The sequence below is a fragment of the Tauraco erythrolophus genome, chromosome 1 (genome assembly GCF_009769465.1).
Source record: "Tauraco erythrolophus isolate bTauEry1 chromosome 1, bTauEry1.pri, whole genome shotgun sequence".
Lineage (NCBI taxonomy): Eukaryota > Metazoa > Chordata > Aves > Musophagiformes > Musophagidae > Tauraco > Tauraco erythrolophus.
In genome coordinates this window covers 9,403,772-9,424,921 of record NC_141465.1, presented here as the reverse complement: position 1 = coordinate 9,424,921, position 21,150 = coordinate 9,403,772, and the positions used below count along the sequence as shown (strand labels likewise).

The window sequence follows — 21,150 nt, the reverse complement described above, 5'->3', positions numbered from 1 at the left end:
TTAAATCCATGAAAAAATGATAGCCAGAAATTAGAACATTTCAGTACAGGTTTCACGTATATCTTTGTGAATATGCCTGAAAGCTGCAGGAAAAGGTTAATTGACGCTTCTGTTTAGGATCTGTAAACCAGTATATCATCTGTGAATAGCATAATCATGGGAGATTCAGCTATATTTAAAAAGCTTAATAGTGCCCCCAGTGCATCTTTCACAGATCCCTTGAGTAGAGTTCTGGAGGTGATGACTTTTGGCTTATCTAGTCTTAATACTTAATTTGAACTCTAAACAAGTGGGTCAAATATTTTTCCTTTCTTATTTCTGCTTTTTTTTTTTTTCCTTTCTTATTTCTGCTTTGTTTAATTTACTCTGATGGCCATGGCACATTCTCAGACTGGCTTGCTTTGCAGAGAGAAAACAGCAGTGCTTGTTTCTGTTAAGATATTATGTACGTTTAAGGGTAGAGCTACAGAGTTGGAGTAAGAATATGTTTGGACTGAGGCTGAGTTCCTTAAAAATTAGTATCTGGAAGTATTTAACAGCATTTGACAGACAAATATTGTTAGCATCATCTGTGGCTACTGAAAAATTAAGCTAAGTGGAAAAACTTAATTGCAATATTTACATTACAGAGCATTACTGGTTTTCAGTCAATGTGATAAAGTTAATCACACTGTTAACTTGATTAGTATTATTAATATTTTCTTTGAACAACAAGCATGCAAAACAAGATGTTCATCACTACTAGCTTGTAATCTTGTTCATCATTACTAGCTTAAGGTCTCCAATATTAGTTTTGGACTATAGTATCTAGAACTTTTATATTTGTTTTCATTTGTTTCATTTGTTTTCATTTCCTCCAAGTTCAAAGGCATTGCATCCCTAAAAGGAAGAAATCAGGCAAAACCACCAGGAGACCTATATGGATAAACAAAGAACTCCTGGCTAAAATCAAATACAAAAGGGGAATACACAAGGCATGGAAGCAGGGACTGGTAACCTGGGATCATAGAATCATAGAATGGTTAGGGCTGGAAGGGACCTTCAAAGGTCATCTAGTCCAACCACCCTGCAAGGAACAGGGATATCTCCAACTAGATCAGGTTGCTCAGGGCCTCATCCAACCTGGCCTTGAACGTCTCCAGGGACGGAGCATCCACCATCCCTCTGGGCAACCTGTTCCAGTGTTCTACAACTCGCATGGTAAAAAATTTTTTCCTAATATCCAACCTGAATCTACCTCCCTCTATTTTAAAACCATTACCCCTTGTCCTATCACAACAGGCCCTCCTGAACAGCCTCTCCCCATCTTTCCTGTAGGCCCCCTTGAGGTACTGGAAGACCGCTATAAGGTCACCCCGGAGCCTCCTCTTCTCCAGGCTGAACAGCCCCAACTCTTTCAGCCTGTCCTCATAGGAAAGGTGCTCCAGCCCTCTTATCATCTTCGTGGCCCTCCTCTGGACCCTCTCCAACTGGTCCATGTCCTTCTTATGTTGGGGGCTCCAGAACTGGACACAGTACTCCAGGTGAGGTCTCACGAGGGCAGAGTAGAGGGGGAGAATCACCTCTCTCGACCTGCTGGCCACGCTCCTCTTGATGCAGCCCAGGATGCGGTTGGCCTTCTGGGCCGCAAGAGCACATTGCCGGCTCATATTGAGCTTCTCATCCACCAGTACTCCCAAGTCCTTCTCCTCAGGGCTGCTCTCGATCCATTCACCACCCAGTCTGTATTTGTGCCTGGGATTGCCACGACCCAGATGTAGGACCTTGCATTTGGCCTGGTTGAACTTCATGAGGTTGACACGGGCCCACCTCTCCAGCCTGTCGAGATCCCTCTGGGTGGCATCCCTCCCTTCCAGCGTGTCGACAGCACCACACAGCTTGGTGTCATCGGCGAACTTGCTGAGGGTGCACTCCATGCCACTGTCCACGTCACTGACAAAGATGTTGAAGAGGGCCGGGCCCAACACGGACCCCTGAGGGACACCACTCGTGACTGGTCTCCACTTGGACATTGAGCCGTTGACCACTACTCTCTGAGTGCGGCCATTGAGCCAATTCCTTATCCACCGAGTGGTCCATCCATCAAACCCATGCCTCTCTAGTTTAGAGAGAAGAATGTCATGCGGGACAGTGTCAAAAGCTTTGCACAAGTCCAGGTAGATGACATCCATTGGTCGACCCTTGTCCACCGATGCTGTCACCCCATCATAAAAGGCCACCAAGTTGGTCAGGCACGATCTGCCTTTGGTGAAGCCATGTTGGCTGTCACCCACCACCTCCTTGCTCTCCATGTGCCTTAGCATGGTTCCCAGGAGAATCTGCTCCATGACCTTGCCAGGCACAGAGGTGAGGCTGACCGACCTGTAATTGCCCGGGTCCTCCTTGTTCCCCTTTTTAAATATGGGGGTTATGTTCCCTCTCTTCCAGTCATCGGGGACCTCGCCAGACCGCCACGACTTCTCGAATACAATAGCCAGTGGCTTGGCAACTTCATCCGCCAGTTCCTTCAGGACCTGCGGATGGATCTCATCAGGTCCCATGGACTTGTGCACCTTCAAGTTCCTCAGATGTTCTCGAACCTGCTCTTCAAGTACAGCGGGCGGTGGTTCATCCTCACAGTCCCTGCTAGTTCTTTCCACAGCTTGGGTGGTAAGACAAGAGGCTTTATCAGTGAAAACTGAGGCAAAAAAGTCATTGAGTAACTCAGCCTTCTCTATGTCCCGGGTAACCAGAGCACCAGTATCCTTTCGGAGGGGGCCTATGTTCTCCTTGGACTTCCTTTTGTCCCCTACATACCTATAGAAGCTTTTCTTATTGCTTTTTATATCCCTTGCCAAATTTAATTCCTTCAGGGCTTTAGCCTTCCTCACCTGATCCCTGGTCACTCGTACAACTTCTCTATATTCCTCCCAGGCTATCTGTCTCCGCTTCCACCCTCTATAGGCTAACCTCTTCATTTTCAGTTGGTCCAGGAGCTCCTTGCTCATCCACGCGGGCTTCCTGGTCTTTTTGCCCGACTTGTTCTTCATCGGGATGCACCTCTGCTGAGCTTGAAGGAGGTGCTCCTTGAATGTGGACCAACTTTCCTGGGCCCCCTGTCCCTCCAGGGCCACCTCCCACAGCACTTTGCCCATCAGGTCCTTGAAGAGGCCGAAGTCCGCCTTCTTGAAGTCTAGGGCATAGAGCTTGCTGTATAGTTTCCTTGCTGCCCCGTGGATCTTGAACTCCACCGTGTCGTGGTCACTGCAGCCAAGGCTATCCTTAAGTTTCACATTGCCCACCAGTCCCTCCCTGTTGGTGAGCACAAGGTCGAGCATGGCACCCCTCCTTGTTGGCTCCTCTATCACCTGCAGGAGGATGATTACAGAGAAGTTGCTTGTGTACTCAGAGACCAGGTTAGAAAAGCTAAGGCCCTAACAGAGACAAATCTGGCCAGCGATATTAGAAATAACAGAAAAGGATTTCATAGGTATGTGAGAGAAAAAAGGAAAATGAGAGAGAATGTGGGACCTCTCCAGAAGGATACGGGTGACCTGGTTACTGAGGACATGGAGAAGGCTGAAATATTCAACAACTTTTTTGCCTCAGTCTTCACTGGCAACCACTCGAACCACACCACCCAAATCACAGAGGATGTTGTCTGGGGCTGGGAGAGTGAAGAACCACTCAGGGTAGGAGTAGATCGGGTCCGGGAACACCTAGAGAACCTGAAGGTGCACAAGTCCATGGGACCTGATGAGATACATCCACGGGTCCTGAAGGAACTGGCAGCTGAAGTTGCTAGGCCACTAGCCATCATATTTGAGAGGTCCTGGCAGTCTGGTGAGGTTCCTACAGATTGGAAAAGGGCCAACATAACCCCCATCTTTAAAAAAGGGACCACGGACAACCCAGGAAACTACAGACCAGTCAGCCTTACCTCTGTGCCAGGTAAAATCATGGAACAGGTTCTCCTGGTAGCTGTACTAAGGCACATAAAAAATAACCAAGTGGTTGGTGACAGCCAACATGGCTTCACTAGGGGCAAGTCGTGCCTGACTAATTTAGTGGCCTTCGATGACGAAGCTACAGCGCTGGTTGACATGGGTAAAGCAATGGATGTCATTTTCCTGGACTTGTGCAAGGCGTTTGACTCTGTCCCACATGACATCCTTGTCTCTAAAATGGAGAGACACGGATTTGACAGATGGACCACTCGGTGGATAAAGAACTGGCAGGATGGTCGCACTCAAAGAGTTGTGGTCAATGGCTCAATGTCTACATGGAGACCAGTGTCAAGCGGTGTCCCTCAGGGGTCTGTTCTGGGTCCAGTGCTGTTCAACATCTTTGTCAGCGACATGGATGACGGCATTGAGTGCACCCTCAGTAAGTTTGCCAATGACACCAAGTTGTGTGGTGCTGTGGACTCACTTGAGGGAAGAGAGGCCATCCAGAGGGACCTTGATAGGCTTGAGAAATGGGCCAGTGCAAACTGCATGAGCTTCAACAAGTCAAAATGAAAGGTCCTTCACCTGGGTTGAGCCAATCTTAGGCACAAATACAAACTGGGCACAGAGAGGGTTGAGACTAGCCCTGAAGAGAAGGATTTGGGGGTGTTTATAGATGAGAAGCTCAACATGAGCCGGCAGTGCGCTCATGCGGCCCAGAAGGCCAACCTCATCCTGGGATGTATCAAGAGAAGCGTGGTCAGCAGGTCAAGAGAAGTGATTCTTCCCCTTTACTCTGCTCTTGTGAGACCCCACCTCGAATACTGCGTCCAGTTCTGGTGTCCCCACCATAAGAGAGAGGCAGATTTGTTGGAGCGTGTTCAGAGGAGGGCCACAAAGATGATCCAGGGGCTGGAGCACCTCTGCTACAAGGACAGGTTGCAGGAGCTGGGATTGTTCAGCCTTGTAAAGAGAAGACTTCTGGGGGACCTAATAGCTGCCTTCCAATACCTGAAGGGAACCTACAGGAAGGCTGGGGAGGGACTTTTCACAAGAGTGCCCGCTGACAGTACAAGGGGAAATGGGTTTAAATTGAAGGAGAACAGATTTAGATTAAATCTTAGGAAGAAATTCTTCAGTACGAGGGTGGTAAGACTTTGGAATAGATTGCCCAGAGAAGTTGTGGATGCCTCCTCCCTGGAGGTGTTCAAGGCCAGGTTGGACAGAGCCTTGAGTAGCCTGGTCTAGTTGAGAGGCGTCGCTGCCCATGACAGGAAGGTTGGATTAGATGATCTCTGAGGTCCCTTCCAGTCTATGCCATTCTATGATTCTGTGATTCTATGATTTTCTACCAGTAAAATCGTGCCTTTCTGCAAAAAAACATGTTTTGTTTACAGATAGTCATAAGCGTCAGTAATGCAAGCAGTAAAAATTGCAGAATGTGACTATGAGCAAAAAGTGGAGAAAAAGACAAAGGTAGTTTCAGTTGTCCTAGAGATGTCCAACATCGTTAGCTGGCTGAGCATAGAACTTGGACTTCTAAATTTAAGTGCTTCGATATGTCTAAAATAGATAGCTGGTGTGATGCCAGTTTGGAACCACTCTTTATGGTAGATTACACAAACACCTTTGTGAAAATAAACAGACCAGACAAGTGATGTTTTGTTCTATTCTGTTTACTATGTGTTCCTTACCAGAGAACATGAAGTACACAGGTGTACACACAAGGGACTACTGGATTTCGAAGGAGTGTAAACCAGGGAAAACTCATTGCTTGGAAAGCAAAAATACTCTGAGAAAGAATTTAAATGTATAAAATAATTGACAAAAAGACGTATTGTCCAAATTTATACAGATATCCTGAGCTGATGTTGTGTATGTCTACAATAAAATACAATAAGGCTTATGCTGAGTGTGAAGTTGTGACTAATTATGATTTGCTGGCATAGTGCGACTATTCTAATTCTGTATTATTTAGAAAAGTCAAAATAATGCATCACAAAATATCATATTTATTGAATTCTCAAAGTATTTTGTCTCTTTACATAGTTAAAATCTAACTAGTTTTTTTAAAAAGAGTCATAGTCCAGAAAAAAAACACACAAAATTTATCGCCTTAGTATTCAGTGGAAAGAAAAACACAGATGTATTATTCAATTCAAAATTAATTAATTTTCTCTATATCCACCACTGGAATATCTTTATATCTGTCAATGCTGTGAAGTTTAGGGATAGAAGACTATTGTCATACCACTGCAATTGTTAGAAGTCATGTAAAGGAAAATAAGGACATGACTAGTGTGACAATTCCATTTTATTTGAAAATACATTAGACTATTCTTGTATAACAGTTCGAAATATATTACATCTTTGAATTTTGAAAAGCATTTTTGATGTTAATGCTCAAATGCTAGATGAATGAAAACCACTGAAAACTATTTTGCGCTGTGAAAGTAATGATTCGTAAGACATTAAATTCCTTGCTGTAATTTTATTTTTAAGGAATCTTTTAATGAACAAAATAATACCAACAATTCATGCATTTAAAATAGCTCAACAGGTGCTTGTACTGATTGTGCAGTGAAAGTTCATTGATTCTTAAAGGTATTCAGCTTTCCACATTTACCCATGTTGATCTACTTTGGCAAACTGAAGTGGGACAGGAATAAATCTGTAGTAGAACAAAGCAGATACAGCTTCACAATCATGACGTCTTTGTCCCTTTAGCTAAGAATGAAACTCGAGTATGGCCTGCTGAATCCAAAACACCGGAAGTTCAAGAAATCTCCCCGCAGTCTCTCCCAGGTAATTAAAATTCTATTTTTAGAAATAGTGTGGAATATCTTTTGCAAATATATAAACTAAAATTAAATCCATCTTTGTGTTGCTTAATCTGCATTTAAAGGCAGTAGTTGGAATCAACAGGAGGATAATGTAGCTGAGTTAGTAGCCATGAGTGGTAGACATGGATAAAAATCTGAATCTAATTTTGGAGGAAAGTTTCAGATGCTACAATTGTTAGGTTTATGAGAACACTTAGAATTAGAACCATATCTTTGTGGGGATACATTGAAATAGTGAAAAACGGCAGAACAAGAGTTTTCATGCACCTTGACCTTCTGACTGCCATGAAGTATATGAAGAAGAAAATTAGGGATAAGAGCATGATTGTGCAAAATGCATGCATAAGATTAAGATGGAACAGTCACAGGAACAAGCTTTTTTTCAGTGGTGCAGAGAATGACAGCATGATGTTCCATTTAAGTTCAGTTTTCAACAGATTAATCTTGACCACACTCTCTCTGTGGTCTTACCGGTCCTATTAAAGTAAATGGGAGCCATTCACATACATGGGAAAGGAATATAAAATTTGATCCAAGATTCATTTTCAAGGTTATACATCTGTGAAATATATGTTTGCTTGTATCTTTGGAAGACTGAAATTTTTTAGCATCTACTTATGGCTGAAAAAACAGCCCGTATTTAAAAGGGCATACTCAGATGCTAATTTCATAATGTGTTCAAAAACATGGAGAAAGTTTAAAACTTGCAAGGTTTACTGCCTCCATTTTCTTAGGAAACAGGTTAGTCTAACATAGACTACTTTATCAAGTTGTGTACAAGTACAGCCCTATATTTTAACATTTGCAATCTGAGGGCACAAAGATTGGAGAGAACTAAATTGTTCAGAGTCCAATGATGAAGAGGGACTTTGCACCCACTTTGTTGACTCACATTTCGAAATTATTTAAGTAGGCATACTCATATCTTCAATTCTATAGTCTGACTTTTATCCTGTAACTGAGAACGGAAGTCTTGATTCTGCTGTCATTAGAGACAATACTTGGCTTCCACCAACTTCTTTGCTGAAAGGGAGAAAGGAGGCTTGAATGGTGGCAAGACGTTAAAATGAAAAAAGAATCTGAGGAAACAATGCAGCGACGGTTTGCTTTGGTTTAGTTTAGTCATTTTAAGGGATCTTGCTGGCATTACTCTATTCCATCTATAAAGTATTTCCTGGCTGGCTGAAATGGTGTAGCACATTATTCCTTTGACATCACATGATTCACATGGATACTGCCCTTAAATATGACTGCGTTTATTTTATTCCTTAGGAATATCACAGATGTCATACCTTATATCATCAGATCAACTCAGTCTTTAATTCAAACAAACAAGCAAACAAAAAAAAAAACTCTCAAAGAATATGTAGGTAATAAAAGAGAAGATGTACGATGAAGTAATGCAGCAAAATTGTGTAATGATTTGCAACCATCTTTTAGATTAAACAATCCATCTTTTTTTTCTCTGAAAATGTTTGCAGAATTTTGTTTTCCACTCGATAGTAAGTGTATTTGCCAAATTCTAGCTTTAACCATCAATTCCTTTCTACAAAACCTTCATATGGATAACACTTTTCTGTTTATCCTGAATACTAAGGGGAAAATAAAGACGCTTCTCTGCAGAAGTTTATTATCAAAGTGGGCTCTGAACTTTACATTTAGCATATGTGTAATAAACAGCTTGCTTTTAATTGGAAATGTGTGAGTATGTTTTAAAAAACTGCAAAGAATACTTTTTTTCCCATTTTTTTTTGTTTGTTTTACAGTTTGAGGTCTCTGATGGACCTAAATTCTACAGTTATTTTAGTAAATTATTTTACCTTGTCTAAGTAACTGCAGAAAAAGCAACCTACAAATATATTTTATAGAACTTTGCTATTTTGCAAAAGTGAGAACTGAATGTGTAAGTTTATGTTATTGGCTGTCCCGCAGAATCATAGTCCTGAGGCTTACATTCGTCTAATCAAAATATGTCATTCCTTGTGGTGGAATTTACTGGTTAATCAAGTAAACAGTGGGAAATCTGACACCAGGATCGGTATATCACCTGGGGAAGAGAAAATTAGTCCATTCCATTTCCTTTCCTTTATGTTTTGTAATTATATTTATGTACCTAGCATGCAGTGATTCTAACCACAAACGTTGTCATCTCTAGCCGTAGCACAGAATTACATGTTTATGAAGTGGGATGGTCTGTTTCATTATACAGGATAATAATTGGCACGTACGGTCTTTTTAATGACCAATGATATATAACCATTTGTTACAACCGAACATATTCTTAATGCTGTCACATCATTAGTTATTTACTGAAATATTTAGAATTATTTTCATCTTCCACTTCATGCTTCCTCTGTGGTTTTGCTTCCGTGTCTCTTTCTGTTGTGACTGTTCCTTTCAGTCATTCTTCGTTCATCACAGCACCAGTGTCTTACGTTAAAGTGTGAGTATGTCACACTATTTACGTTAAAGAATGTATTAATTGTGGTCACAGTATTTCAGTTAAACAGAAAAAAAAATAGAGTGGCAGGAAACAGGGAAATGAAAGTGAATCCTTTAGAAGTTCTTTAGTGTAATTTCTGTCTAAGCCACTGCATATGCAAAAATAGCTTGAATACTTCAGCATTGAGCCAGACTTTCACAGGTAACTTAAGCAAGAGATCTGAGCACCGGCCTTTTGCAAGGGTTGCCTTTGAGAGACAGGGTAATATATAGGCACAATTAATTGAGTTTAGCAGTAGGATCTACTTCATTATATCTCATTCAGGCTTTCCTGTTTGAAAATCCTACTGGGTTCTTTGAGTAAGGCGTAGTAATTATTTGCTGTGAAAGGTTTAAGAACTGGTGCCAGAAGCGGCAACAGACTGCTGATTTAAAAGGAGCTGGGTGCTGTGGCTGCTGTTGTGTCATCAGTCATGCAAGAAGGGAAGAAAGAAGCTTGCAGTATTTCAGCAAGTGGACTGTGTGAAAGGCTTCATGAGCTGAGCTGCTCTTGTATTCCACTGGGTCCTTGTCAAAGGGTGTGTTTTGTCATATAACATGGTTCAGTAACTTTTTTTGGTGTATTTGTCAGCCAGGCATCCCATCATTTTCTTAATTTCAGGCCTCCCCTCCCTTGGCATGCACCTCCATGGAAAGACTGGTTAGTAAGCTCTTTCATGATTTGTTTTTGCCAGGCTTGTTACAATATTTTCCAGTTAGGACTAATTTATTCTTAACACAACACCACAAATTCATAATGCTTTTTTTTTCCCTTCAGTTTTTAAAATTCTGTCTAATATACCTCAAATACTTCAAACTGCCACTACATTTTTTTGCTTAGCTGAAGTAAATGTGAGCCTTTTTATTAAGTTCACAGGGAAATTGGAGCTAACCAAAAGAAATATCAGCACATCTATATCATATCAACATATCTAGGACATGGAAGAACTAGTTTAAAAAAAAAAAAAAAAAGGAGCAAGTTATTTATGTAAGGGGATTGTACCAGAGATTTATCAAAGTAGATTTGTGAAATAGAGAATAGGCTTGAAATGCAAGGTACTACCTGTAAATCTGAACTAGTTTAGTAGGAGTGACTCCTTTATTGCCATGTTTCCCAAATTCTGTTCCTCCTGTCCACCTTCTGGCCACTGAAGGATTCGCATTGTGCTTCTGTGAGACACAAGAAGGAATGAGATTATTGCTTCCATCAGGATATCTTCATTCCAGTTGTGGAGGAAGAGAGGAACATGAATGAGAAGGTTGAGAGAAGTTAAAGGAAAATTAAGAAATGTTGAGTAAATACATTCTTGCTGTTCCGTGCTGTGACAGTAAAGTAAGCAGCAGCTTATAAACCTACACAATCAGTTCTTGCTTGAAGTGTGCTCAGCAGATTGTGGAAAAAGCATGGAGAGTGTGCTGAAAAAACAGAAGTAACTCTCTTCTATTGTATCTTAAAAAGAAAGTGATCTTTTATTAAACTGAACAAATACTAAAACTTAGTGCTATATTGATGCTGGTCACCAATATTAAAGATCTCCTCTAAACACCAACATGTGCTAAATACCATGCAGTTTTCTTGGTGGAAGGAACTAATGTTCTTACCATGTTCAAGCCTGAGACTTCACCATCCTGTATTCCATATCAATAAGCTTTGTCATTTTATAATCTGGGATTAGCAGTTGTGTGTACTGTATGACTGATTAAATGCTATGGGACCTCCAGCAAGATGGAAAGAAGTGATCTTGACTTACGTACCATAGGAATTAAATGGTATGTGAAACAGCTGGAAGAGCATCATTATGTACTAGTTTATAAAAATATGGTCAGCAGTTCAGTTTAGTGGCTGTTTAATAAACTGCCTATACTTTACTTTGAAGATGTAGAATTAGAAGAACAAATGAAAGTCAAATGCCTTTATATTATTACTAGAAAAATGAAAGAGCTAAGGTACTATAAGTGAATCTTTGTTCTTTTCATGATAATTTTTCTACTAGAAGTTCAAAAAATATCAGAGTATCAGGGAAAATATTTGTAAATAAATTTTGTGATGTAGTGGATCTTGTTTATATTGTATATCATAATGAACAGTGTGAGCTTCTGATCTTGGCTTTGTTCTTTGTGATTTATATTTTCCTTTGCTTTTGTAAAACTACAACAAAATAAATGCAAAACATCATATAGACTTCACATCTGAAAACAAAAATAAATACTAATTGTGATGGAGTTGTGCTGCTGCAGAAAATATTTAATCAAGTGGCATAAAATGGTGACAAGAAAAGCAGTGAGCTTTGGGCAGTAGATAAAGAAAAACTCAGAGGGATTCTAAATTAAATAAAGCTTCTTTCTTCTAGTTCAGGCTGAGAAAAAACATGGACCTGAGGGATTTAAATCGACACCTAAACCCGAACTGGTGCAAACTCAGAACATACTGGGTAACTGATTTTGCTGCTTTTTACCTTCTTTGTACTTTAAATGCTTTTTTCACCTCCAGCAGAACTTTTCTACTACTTGCTGCATCCCCTTTGTATTGACTCCAAAGGAAGTCCTAATTAAAAAATTCTGGTTCCCTTTGTGTTTCCAGTGACTGACACATGAAATATAAAACAGGATGCATCTAGCTCTGGCTGAACTGTAGCTGTTACACATATGATTACTGCTAGCAGATTTGACCGGATGATTCAATTTTATGTTTCTGAAATAATGCTTTCTGTCTATCTGAACTGTATGATTGACATCGCGTAAAATTTCCATCAGTAAAATAACCTCAGTGATAGAGTTGTAACAATTAACTCGATATTCTTCTGATGACAGGTTCATTTAGGTAGCATCAACAGGGATACAAAAGGAAAATTTTATGTTGCATGTGACCTGATATAGTCGTATTTGTCCTGGAGGAAAAGGAGCTCTACTGATTTTTCTCACAGAGATGTCTCAGAATGAGATTTCTGATCTAAGTAGTAGTATTGTTAGTTTTGTGATCTGGAGCAGCATCTACTTACTTCTTCAGAATTCTGAATTCTCCAATGTTGATTTTGTGGCCTGTATTTTAATCCTCAAACCATGCAAAATTATGAACACAAATCTAAACTTGAAGTTGTGGGTTTTGTGTTGTTTGTTTTTTTTTTTGAACTCTGATTAGATTTTTCTAAAGCACAAGTGGCATACATACAGGATGATGTACAATAAAGGAAAAGATCATCAGCGTTTGCAAGACTGAAATACAGATCTTCCCATGAAGAGAACTGATAGTGCTTCTTACTAAACCTATTTTTACATAATCCTTTTGATTCATGTTAATGTCATACTCCCTTTTGTCTTTTTTCATTTACAGTTGCAACCGGATCTCCAGAATCTACTGAAGCTAAACCATCATTCAATCTAATTCTCACTCTAATTTTTAATCTTTTTTTTTTAAGCCTGATCAACCTTGCTTGTTTTTTGCCATACTTTTAAAGATTAAAATATGAAATTTAATCAAGATGAGTCACTTCTTAGTTTCAAACCAAGTGGTCATAGTCACTGATGGATGTTCATTATCAAATTCCTGTGATCTTTGTATTACAATTAGGGAAAAGGTGATTTCATTCATATTCCACACACCTTGTAAATTACAAAGTTATGTGTTGGGTTTTTTTTTTCCTAGGTTGGAACTACTTTTTTATTAAATTTCATTTGTTTCAGGAATGGTTTATAAGCCAAAATATAGATCCATACTGTACCTTGTAATATTATTAATCAAATAAAGCCTCAATTATTTCTTTTATCTTAGCTTCTAATGAAATACAACCGCTTCCTTCTGGATCCAGAATCTCTGATGCTCCAAAAAGTCCATTGACAAAACTTGGTAATTACTTTCTTTGTAAATTTGAGTAAACTTCAGTGGAAAATTTTTTAATTCTTTTGTTGTTTCTATGGCTGGTAGGTTTTAATACTTCAGCTGCAATAATATCTTTCGGTATGTAAAACATGGTAGCCATTAGCTTTTTCTTCACAAAATTTGCAGATTTATTCTTTCTAAGTCTGGTTCTCCTTTATTGTCATGACAGGATACTCCAGATTAGTGCTTCATTTTGACAAACAAACAAACTCATGAGGATATATGGACTAACTTTTATCTATAGAATGATAATGGGAATTTATACTTAGCTAACATCTGTACTCTTAGTTTTGTAATTTTCTTGCAAGTGCCCCATAAGCTTCTGAGAATGACTATATTTGACAATTGGAGTACTGTTCCAGCCAACACCAGTTCTGTGGATTTTCATGTAGTTTGCCAAATTCTTGTCTATTTGGTTAAAATAGTGCCATAATTTGTAGATGTTGTTGTAGTTAAATATTTGTGTTTGATTATTTCTGTATTTATTAGTTGTTTGGTGATGAACTTCAGGACACTTTGAAAAGGCCTGATATTTGAGAAAGTATGGCACTGCTCACATTCTCAAAATAAGTATATGTATGTATATATGTATAGACATATGTATTTACATATATGTGTATAAAGCCAAGAATTTATTGTTAGTATAATGGAAATCTTAACAGTCTATCTAGTTCAAGAATCATCATTAGTCTAGATTTAACTCTTAAAAGTAAAACAATATTAATGCAGGTAGAGTACTTACATACTGAAAAACCCTCAATAATAGCAGTAACATAATTAAAATAGTAACATACAAACTTATTAGTTTCTACCCGTTTTCCTGGTGTTTTGCTCGCCCTTCCGCTACACCTCCAGGTCCTAAGCTTGGTGATTTCGTGCTTGTGTTTGTGATAATTTGGGATGTTTCAGCAAGTTAGATGCTGGGAGCAATATGATGTTCGTGTTGATCATTTTTTCCTCCTCTCTTCTTTCTTTCCTTCTTCTGCTGAGAGACACCTTACATCTGAATTTACCACATGCGGTGCCATTTGTATATGTTAGATACTATTTCTGTGTTCTTGCCGTTGCCCCTTTGTCCGACTCCAGATGTGCAACTTTATAACTGACCCGTCACTGAGCTGTTTATGGCATGGGGGTCTCCAGTGCCAAGCCTGGTCCCCATCTCTTTTCATCCCATGCCTGTACTCCTCTACACCATATCCTGTGTCTCCCTTCTCAAGAACTCTGATTTCATAACAGGCCTGTATTTCTCTACACTGTGTCATTCTGTTAGCCATAAATACCTCATTCGACCGAAACAGCTGCTTGTTGCTGCTGTCTTTATAAGCAGCTATTATACTAGCTAGCTGGAGTTACCTTGAATCAGTACGGATTTATATTTCTCTAAACGTTAGTCAAGAAGTTATCATATAATAGTGCTGGTTTATTTATATACCATACTTTTTCTCATTGCAGTCTGCCAAATTTTAAAATAATTTTCAGGAACAGCCCTTACTCTTGAAATGCGTATTTGAACCAAATTCTCAAGACCATGAAAATTATCTTCATAATTTGTTCTTAATTTGCTACAATTTTTGACAGCTCTTTTCTAGATATGTTTGAGGGAATGGGGTACATATTTGTTTTCACTGTAGCGAAAGAAGTGATTAAATCCACTCAGAGGCAGCACTGGGGAGAGAGACAGACAACTGGTGATTTAAGAACCTATTTGCTGTAAGTGTAGCTAGAAATCTGAAAATTATTAGGTATGCGAACTATTTTTGCTTTCTGCTGAGGAATAATAAACTAAACCTATGTTTACCTCAGTGGTAAAGGAAAATAATGACAATTGAAACAAAATACATGTTTCATTCAAGTATTTATTCTGATTTTGTTCTCATGTCCTCCATTCCTGCCAAATAGTTACACTTAACAAAAGTGGATTGAATTATGTGAGGCTGGGCCCAGCCACCAGGTCAGCTGGAGCATCTGTGCTCCCCATGAAGTCAATGCTGAAGTCAAAGATACTGTGTGAGAGCAGGGCAGGGGAGGGTTGCACAGAAGAGATTTCTCTGCACTTTGCCTCTGCATGCCTCGATCACCTGCTGTCATAAAACCAGCAAAGAAAGCAAAATTTAATTTCTGAAGTTTAAGTGTATGTGACCTGTGTTCTGCCCCAGTTCCCCTGAAGACATTTTTTTCTTTATTTTTCTATCTCCATTGTACCAGAGGGAGATATCTCCTTTGTTTTATAAACTTTCTGTGTGGTCGGTATATTTTGGATTCAAACCTTTCTGAAAGACAGCTTTGTTAACATGCCTTCAATGTTCTGATGCCTTTGGGAGATCTCTCACAGTTCTTACTGTATGTAAATGGATCAATGGAAGCTTTTGCCAAAAGTTGTGAATCATATGGCTTTTGTTGGTTTTATTTTCTTCTCTATAAACTAGCATAGTTCCAGTTGAAAGGGACCTACAATGATCGTCTGGCCCAACTGCTGAGTCCAGCTACATCAGGATAGTAACTTGGAATCATATTTTTAGTGTCATAATCTGGATTGAAAGTAAATGGGAAAGCAGATCCAATATATAAAAAAAAAAAATCTGTTCACTTTTTGGCTTATATTCATATTGCCTACATTAAAAATGAATCCTACACCTAGTTCTTTGAATGTGTTTCTCAATCTTAAGCATTCAGAGAAGTTTAATTTTAAAATTCTGGTATAACTGCTTTTCGAGAAACCTCATCTTGATAAGGACCAATTAAAAATACAGTTGGAAATTTTCTCTTTCAAATATATTATAACTTAAACGGGCATAAGTGACTGGTGCAAATAAGTTTAGTGGAGAGAATGGTACTTACTGGCCTGTACAGAAAGTGGAATAGGATCTGTTTTTTTGGAACAGGACAGCAGTGCAAAACCTACACATTATGGAAATGGTTCTTGATGGCCTTTAGGTAACGATGCTCAATTCTGTCCTGATTCTCTGTTTCCATCAAAACACATTTCAGGTTATCCGTACTTCAAAGTGAAGTAACCATAAGGTCTCTGTAATAATCTTTGTTACAGCATGACAGATAAGAGGTGCTGTTGACTAACTTCCATGTTTATTTCACTGACTTCATCATACTGCTCTTTTTTGATCTTTTCTCATTACACCTCCTTTTAAAACAGTTGTACACAATATGATATTAACCACTTCATACAAACCTGCAGGTGCAGTGAAGATCAAATGCATTGTGTTTGGGTTGTAGCTGCTTTGCTGTGAAGAAACCTCTTAAGTAATATAGATTCAGCCTGATTAGATAATGAATGCCAAAGTTTGAATGGGCTAAAAATTAATAGAAAAAAAGAGTCCTTCAAACCAAATAAAAACTTGCTAGTTAAAATTAGATTTTTGTACCACTTGCAAGGATAGTGTCTGTCTCAGTATCATAAACATTTTTTCATGTTTGCTCTTAGCTACCCAGAGTCCGGCCTTGAAATCCATATCTTTACCTTCTGCAGAAACTGCAGAGATGGAGATGGGTAATCAGCAGATTATTTCCATGATTTTTTTCCATTATCTTAGCATCACATAGATCTGCAAATGGTAATTTTAAGATCTGCTTTAGAATCTTGGCTACCAACACTCACAGAGAGCTGCTTATTCACTATTCTTGTGTCTGTGTAAGCATCTGAAAAAATGCATTTGTTACTGACTTAAAAACTGTTTAAAGACAGTGTTGTTATATCTCAGCTTATTTCTTTCTATATAGCCTCAGCTCTTATCCCAGAAAATTTAATAACATAACATTCCTTGCTGATAAGAATTCTTTCGGGCATGTGGAAGTGAAATTTCAAGGCCAGAAAACTGTATTGCACGCCACCATCTCCTGTTGTCATGACACAGTTGTCTCATAACTCACTTTCAGGCCATCTGCCATCTTGTTTAGCTTTGCATTGGCATCATCTGGAATTGCACAGCCTTCACTAAGCTGTTTGTTGCTAATCCATTAAGTCACAGGTCTCTCAGCATTTTAAGCTCAGGTTCTTTTTTCAGCTTTTGAGGAAACACGGCCTGTTTCTTCAGGATCCAAAACATCTGGTACCACAGAAGTGCAACCAACCAGATCTGGTAATGATTTCTCATAAGTTTAATCCTCTTGACAGTTAGGAATTTTCAAAGGAGACATAGTGCCTCTTATTAAATAGTTTGTTGAATTTGACATAAATGAAGAATAACTACAGGTAGGAAAGTGCTGTATCAAATAGCAAGTTTCTTTATGACATTTTAGATGAAATACTGAACGAGCAGTTTGGAGGTTTTTCCATATTTAGCTACAGCATGTAATTCTTAGCTTTAAAATTAAATTGGATTTACAGTAAATACTAAATTTCAATAGGCCCGTCCATGCCTGAGTTTCGTAAGTGGAATGTCCTGATTTGCTGAAGTTCTCAGAGTCCTGAGAAATGAATGGGAACTGCAGAAATTCTAACACCTTTTGAAAATGTAACTGCTCTTTTAGCCTTTCTGAATAAACATTGACATACTTTTAAGTGCCCAGATTTCAGAACTGGCACTATAAAAACATGTCATTGAAGATTAAGACACTGGCTAGTTGGTCCTTAGAAAAATTCTCTTACGTGTTTCTCTTATTTTATAGATGCGTTTGTAAGAGCTAGTTATTTACCTGGGGCCACTGACAGTTATCCAAAAGAAGAAAAAAAAATAGTAAGATGAGGGCCAGTTGGAAAGATTTCATTTCATTAGCATGCCAACAGTGTAATGCCTGATGGGTACATTGTTGAAGGAAATCTCTTACTAAAGGGGAGATTGATTGTAACTGTCAGCTGTTCACATGTCTGACAAAAGACAGTTTATGTTTCATCTGGTACAGTTCCCACTTTGTCGTCCTTTTTCTTTCTCCAGTTTCAGCACCAGGATATCCTCCTTCTTGATCTGTGGAATTCTAGACAAAAATTTCATGCAGTCCTAGTTTGCTAATTTTTGTTCATAGCTTGTTCTCCTTTTTTTGAGCAGCCATGTATTTCTCCTTTTTAAATCTATAGTTTGACTTCTTTTTGTGCAATTCTACTAACGATTTGGTTATTAGTTGCATTATGTGTCTGTGCATTAATGCATGTTTTGGGAAATTGTTTTTAAGTCATACATAATTGGTTATTGTACATTTCAGAGCCTACCTCTCTGCGGAACATAACATATTAAATATTACCTAGAACTTTCTTCAGCTCATAAAAGAACATGATGCTGTTGCATGGCAGTTCTTGTCAGTTCAAAACAATATAGGATGATTTTTGTTTTTATTTTCCAGCTTCTTCACCTGACTTCCTTCATGTAACTTCTACTCCCCAAACTTTTACAGCTTCAAAAGTACCACACACTGGTAAATTGTAGTAATATTATTTCACAAGCATACCCTTTTGTTTGTTTGCTTGTTTGGTGCTGAAAAGTTTACTGCTGCTTCCTTGTTGCTGATTGCAGACAGTTATTCCATACTACTTGCATTGGGTGTTACCCTATGTGTTAGTTTTTCAAATCCTATAACAGCATCCTAATTCCTAGATTCAGGCACAGCATAGGTTTAAAGCAAGACCGCAGCTGCCTTACAGAGCTGAGTAGTGCAGTATCAATCACATGGGTGTGTCAAGAAAACATTTAAATTTTGCAAGGATTAAGGCAGTAACAGTCAAGTAATATACGATACTCTCTAGTGATAAGATTATTTTGTCTCTTTCTTTCTGTCTGTTTTTCAATGTCCTGTGATTTTTCCTATGTGTTTTCTTAAAATAAGAAATTAAACACATCTCAGGCCAGACCTTTCTAACTAAGCTGTACTTTGAGTTACAGCTTTGGAGATAGGTTGGTGTTTTTACAGTAGCCTTTGATATGTGAGAACGCTTAAGTGTTTTTAAGTGTTTCTTGAACATTAACAAGTATGTGCGTTAAGAGGTGAAGGGAAAGGAAAGCAGTTAATTGCCAGAAACTTTACTTTGAACAATGCAGATGTAGTTTATTAAGTTCTCTGCTGTGTAATCTACTGGTTCTTGGCATCCCAGTACAGTTTTCAAGAGCTCAGTTTTGCTGCACTGTTCTTTAAAGCATCCTACTCCCAGGCAATGATTTTTAACTCTGTTATATAGGAAACTTGGGCCTAAATCTGACTGAAAAAAGTTGATCAAAATTGAGAAACTGCATAAAGCTAAGTGACCTAATGAAGAGACCTAAATCTCCTGAAATCACAGTTTTTCCTAAATTTTCTGAAGAATTCTTAACTTTGTGGAAAGATGTGGCATAAGTTGTAGAGCTGCTCTTTCAGGTGCTATTTAAGGCAAGTGCACGTAAAACTATATATAGATTGTTTTCAAACTCTTTGTGAACATTTGCACACATGGGAAAATTGGAATAACATCTTCACATCTTCAGCTGACTAGTGAGTGAGGGCATTTAAGACAGAGAAAAAAATACTTAGAGAAGGTTAGTTTTGTAAATAAAAAAAAAAAACACAACGACTGCAGAGCAGTAGAAGGTAAAATTTCTCTTCCTCAAATCTTCCTCCTTCCTTTATCTACATGAAGCTATTTCTCAGGTATATTTACGTCTTTTTGTCTGCAGCTACAGATACTACTGAGTTGGAAATATCCATGCGCATAATTACTACAGAACCTCAGTTGTTAGAAACGGCACTGGGTAAAATTGATGACTTTATTTAGTTGTAAAGAATTTATTTTCATTTTTATTCTTGCTGCTATTTTTGGAAGCTTTGCATTGCTTTCGTTGTCACTGTCCCAGTAATTCATACCACTTACTGCTGCCATCAACTACATTCTTGTCTGCAGTTGTCAGTCATCTTTGCAGAGGATCGGGGGGCATAGAAGTGAGTTCCCTTTAGTTGATTGGGTTTGATTTTTCTCATTATTGAGGTTCCCAGCTGTGGACCTACCTTTCCCAGTTGTTTGGTTTGGTTTTTTTTCCCTATGCTGAGAGAACTTAACTGTGAGAGAGAATTAAGCACTTAACATGTATTTCTGTGTAATGTTTCTGTGAAAAGACTTTTTGACCAGCTTTACGTTGTCTGGCACGCTGACTTTTCTGGATCAGAAGGTGTTTTCTTACTACCTGTGATTCTTAATGTGCTGAGATTCTTAAGTAGTAATAAGAATTCTCATTAGTATGAGGAATTAGATCATATGGTTTCCACAGTGACTTTCACACCAATCTAACAGTTCATGAGACACGGTAACGCCTAACTGATTTGCAAGCAAATTTCCCTGTGCTTCCACTTTAACAATGCACCGTCTGTCTGCTGAGTCCTGTGCTATCCATAGTAGCTCTGGGGCAATTAAGCTTTCTAACACAAGATTATATTTTCAGATTTAGGTGAAAGGAAGCATCTTCCTTCAAGATCCACAACATCTGGCATGCCAGAAATGCCACCAATCTCAGCTGGTAATGAAATCTGTCTTCATTGTAGTTCTCCTGACGTCTAGGCAGTCTCTCAAAAGACACAGCTGTGCTTTGCGAAATGGAGGGTTTATTCTGACCTGCTCAGTATAAAAGTGTCTGGAGAGAGAAAGACCAGCTGCATCTGCTGCAACGCTTGAGAAATTTGGGATGAACTGTTGGAACGATAAGATTATTTTTTCTTATGTTTGTAAATGATTAGCTAGATTGTCTTGTGGGGTAGTTGTCCATTTTTTTTTTTGTGAAAGATGGTATATATATGGAGGCCAGTTATTTGGAATGGTTGAATAAGTGCTAACAATGTCAAATTTGGTCTTTTTGTACATTGGATACAAAAACTTCTCCATAGGTGGAAAAAGCTTTAACTGCTGTTCTTAAGAATATCCCATGAGTTTTTAACCATGGGAAAATGCCAGTTACTGATTTGGTTACTGAGTCATTGCATATTACTGGAAAAGATTCACATAGAAGGGACCTATACGAAGGATTTCGATTTCCAAAGGTTGGGAATATCAAAAAATCCCAGAGAAATCACTAGGAACCATTTCCTTATTACCAGCAGCTGCTTCATCTTTGTT

General features: G+C 38.6%; 1 protein-coding gene across 1 annotated transcript in view; it reads left to right on the top strand.

Moving 5' to 3' along the window:
• ABI3BP (ABI family member 3 binding protein) overlaps window positions 1-21,150 on the top strand; it is a 167,968-nt gene that overhangs the window by 60,704 nt on the left and 86,114 nt on the right. Inside the window, exons 10-17 of the mRNA XM_086622839.1 lie at window positions 6,654-6,731; window positions 11,602-11,682; window positions 13,020-13,094; window positions 16,570-16,635; window positions 17,150-17,224; window positions 18,423-18,494; window positions 19,724-19,798; window positions 20,483-20,557. Coding sequence (XP_086478965.1) covers window positions 6,654-6,731; window positions 11,602-11,682; window positions 13,020-13,094; window positions 16,570-16,635; window positions 17,150-17,224; window positions 18,423-18,494; window positions 19,724-19,798; window positions 20,483-20,557 — 597 coding nt within the window. The remainder of the gene's footprint in view (window positions 1-6,653; window positions 6,732-11,601; window positions 11,683-13,019; window positions 13,095-16,569; window positions 16,636-17,149; window positions 17,225-18,422; window positions 18,495-19,723; window positions 19,799-20,482; window positions 20,558-21,150) is intronic.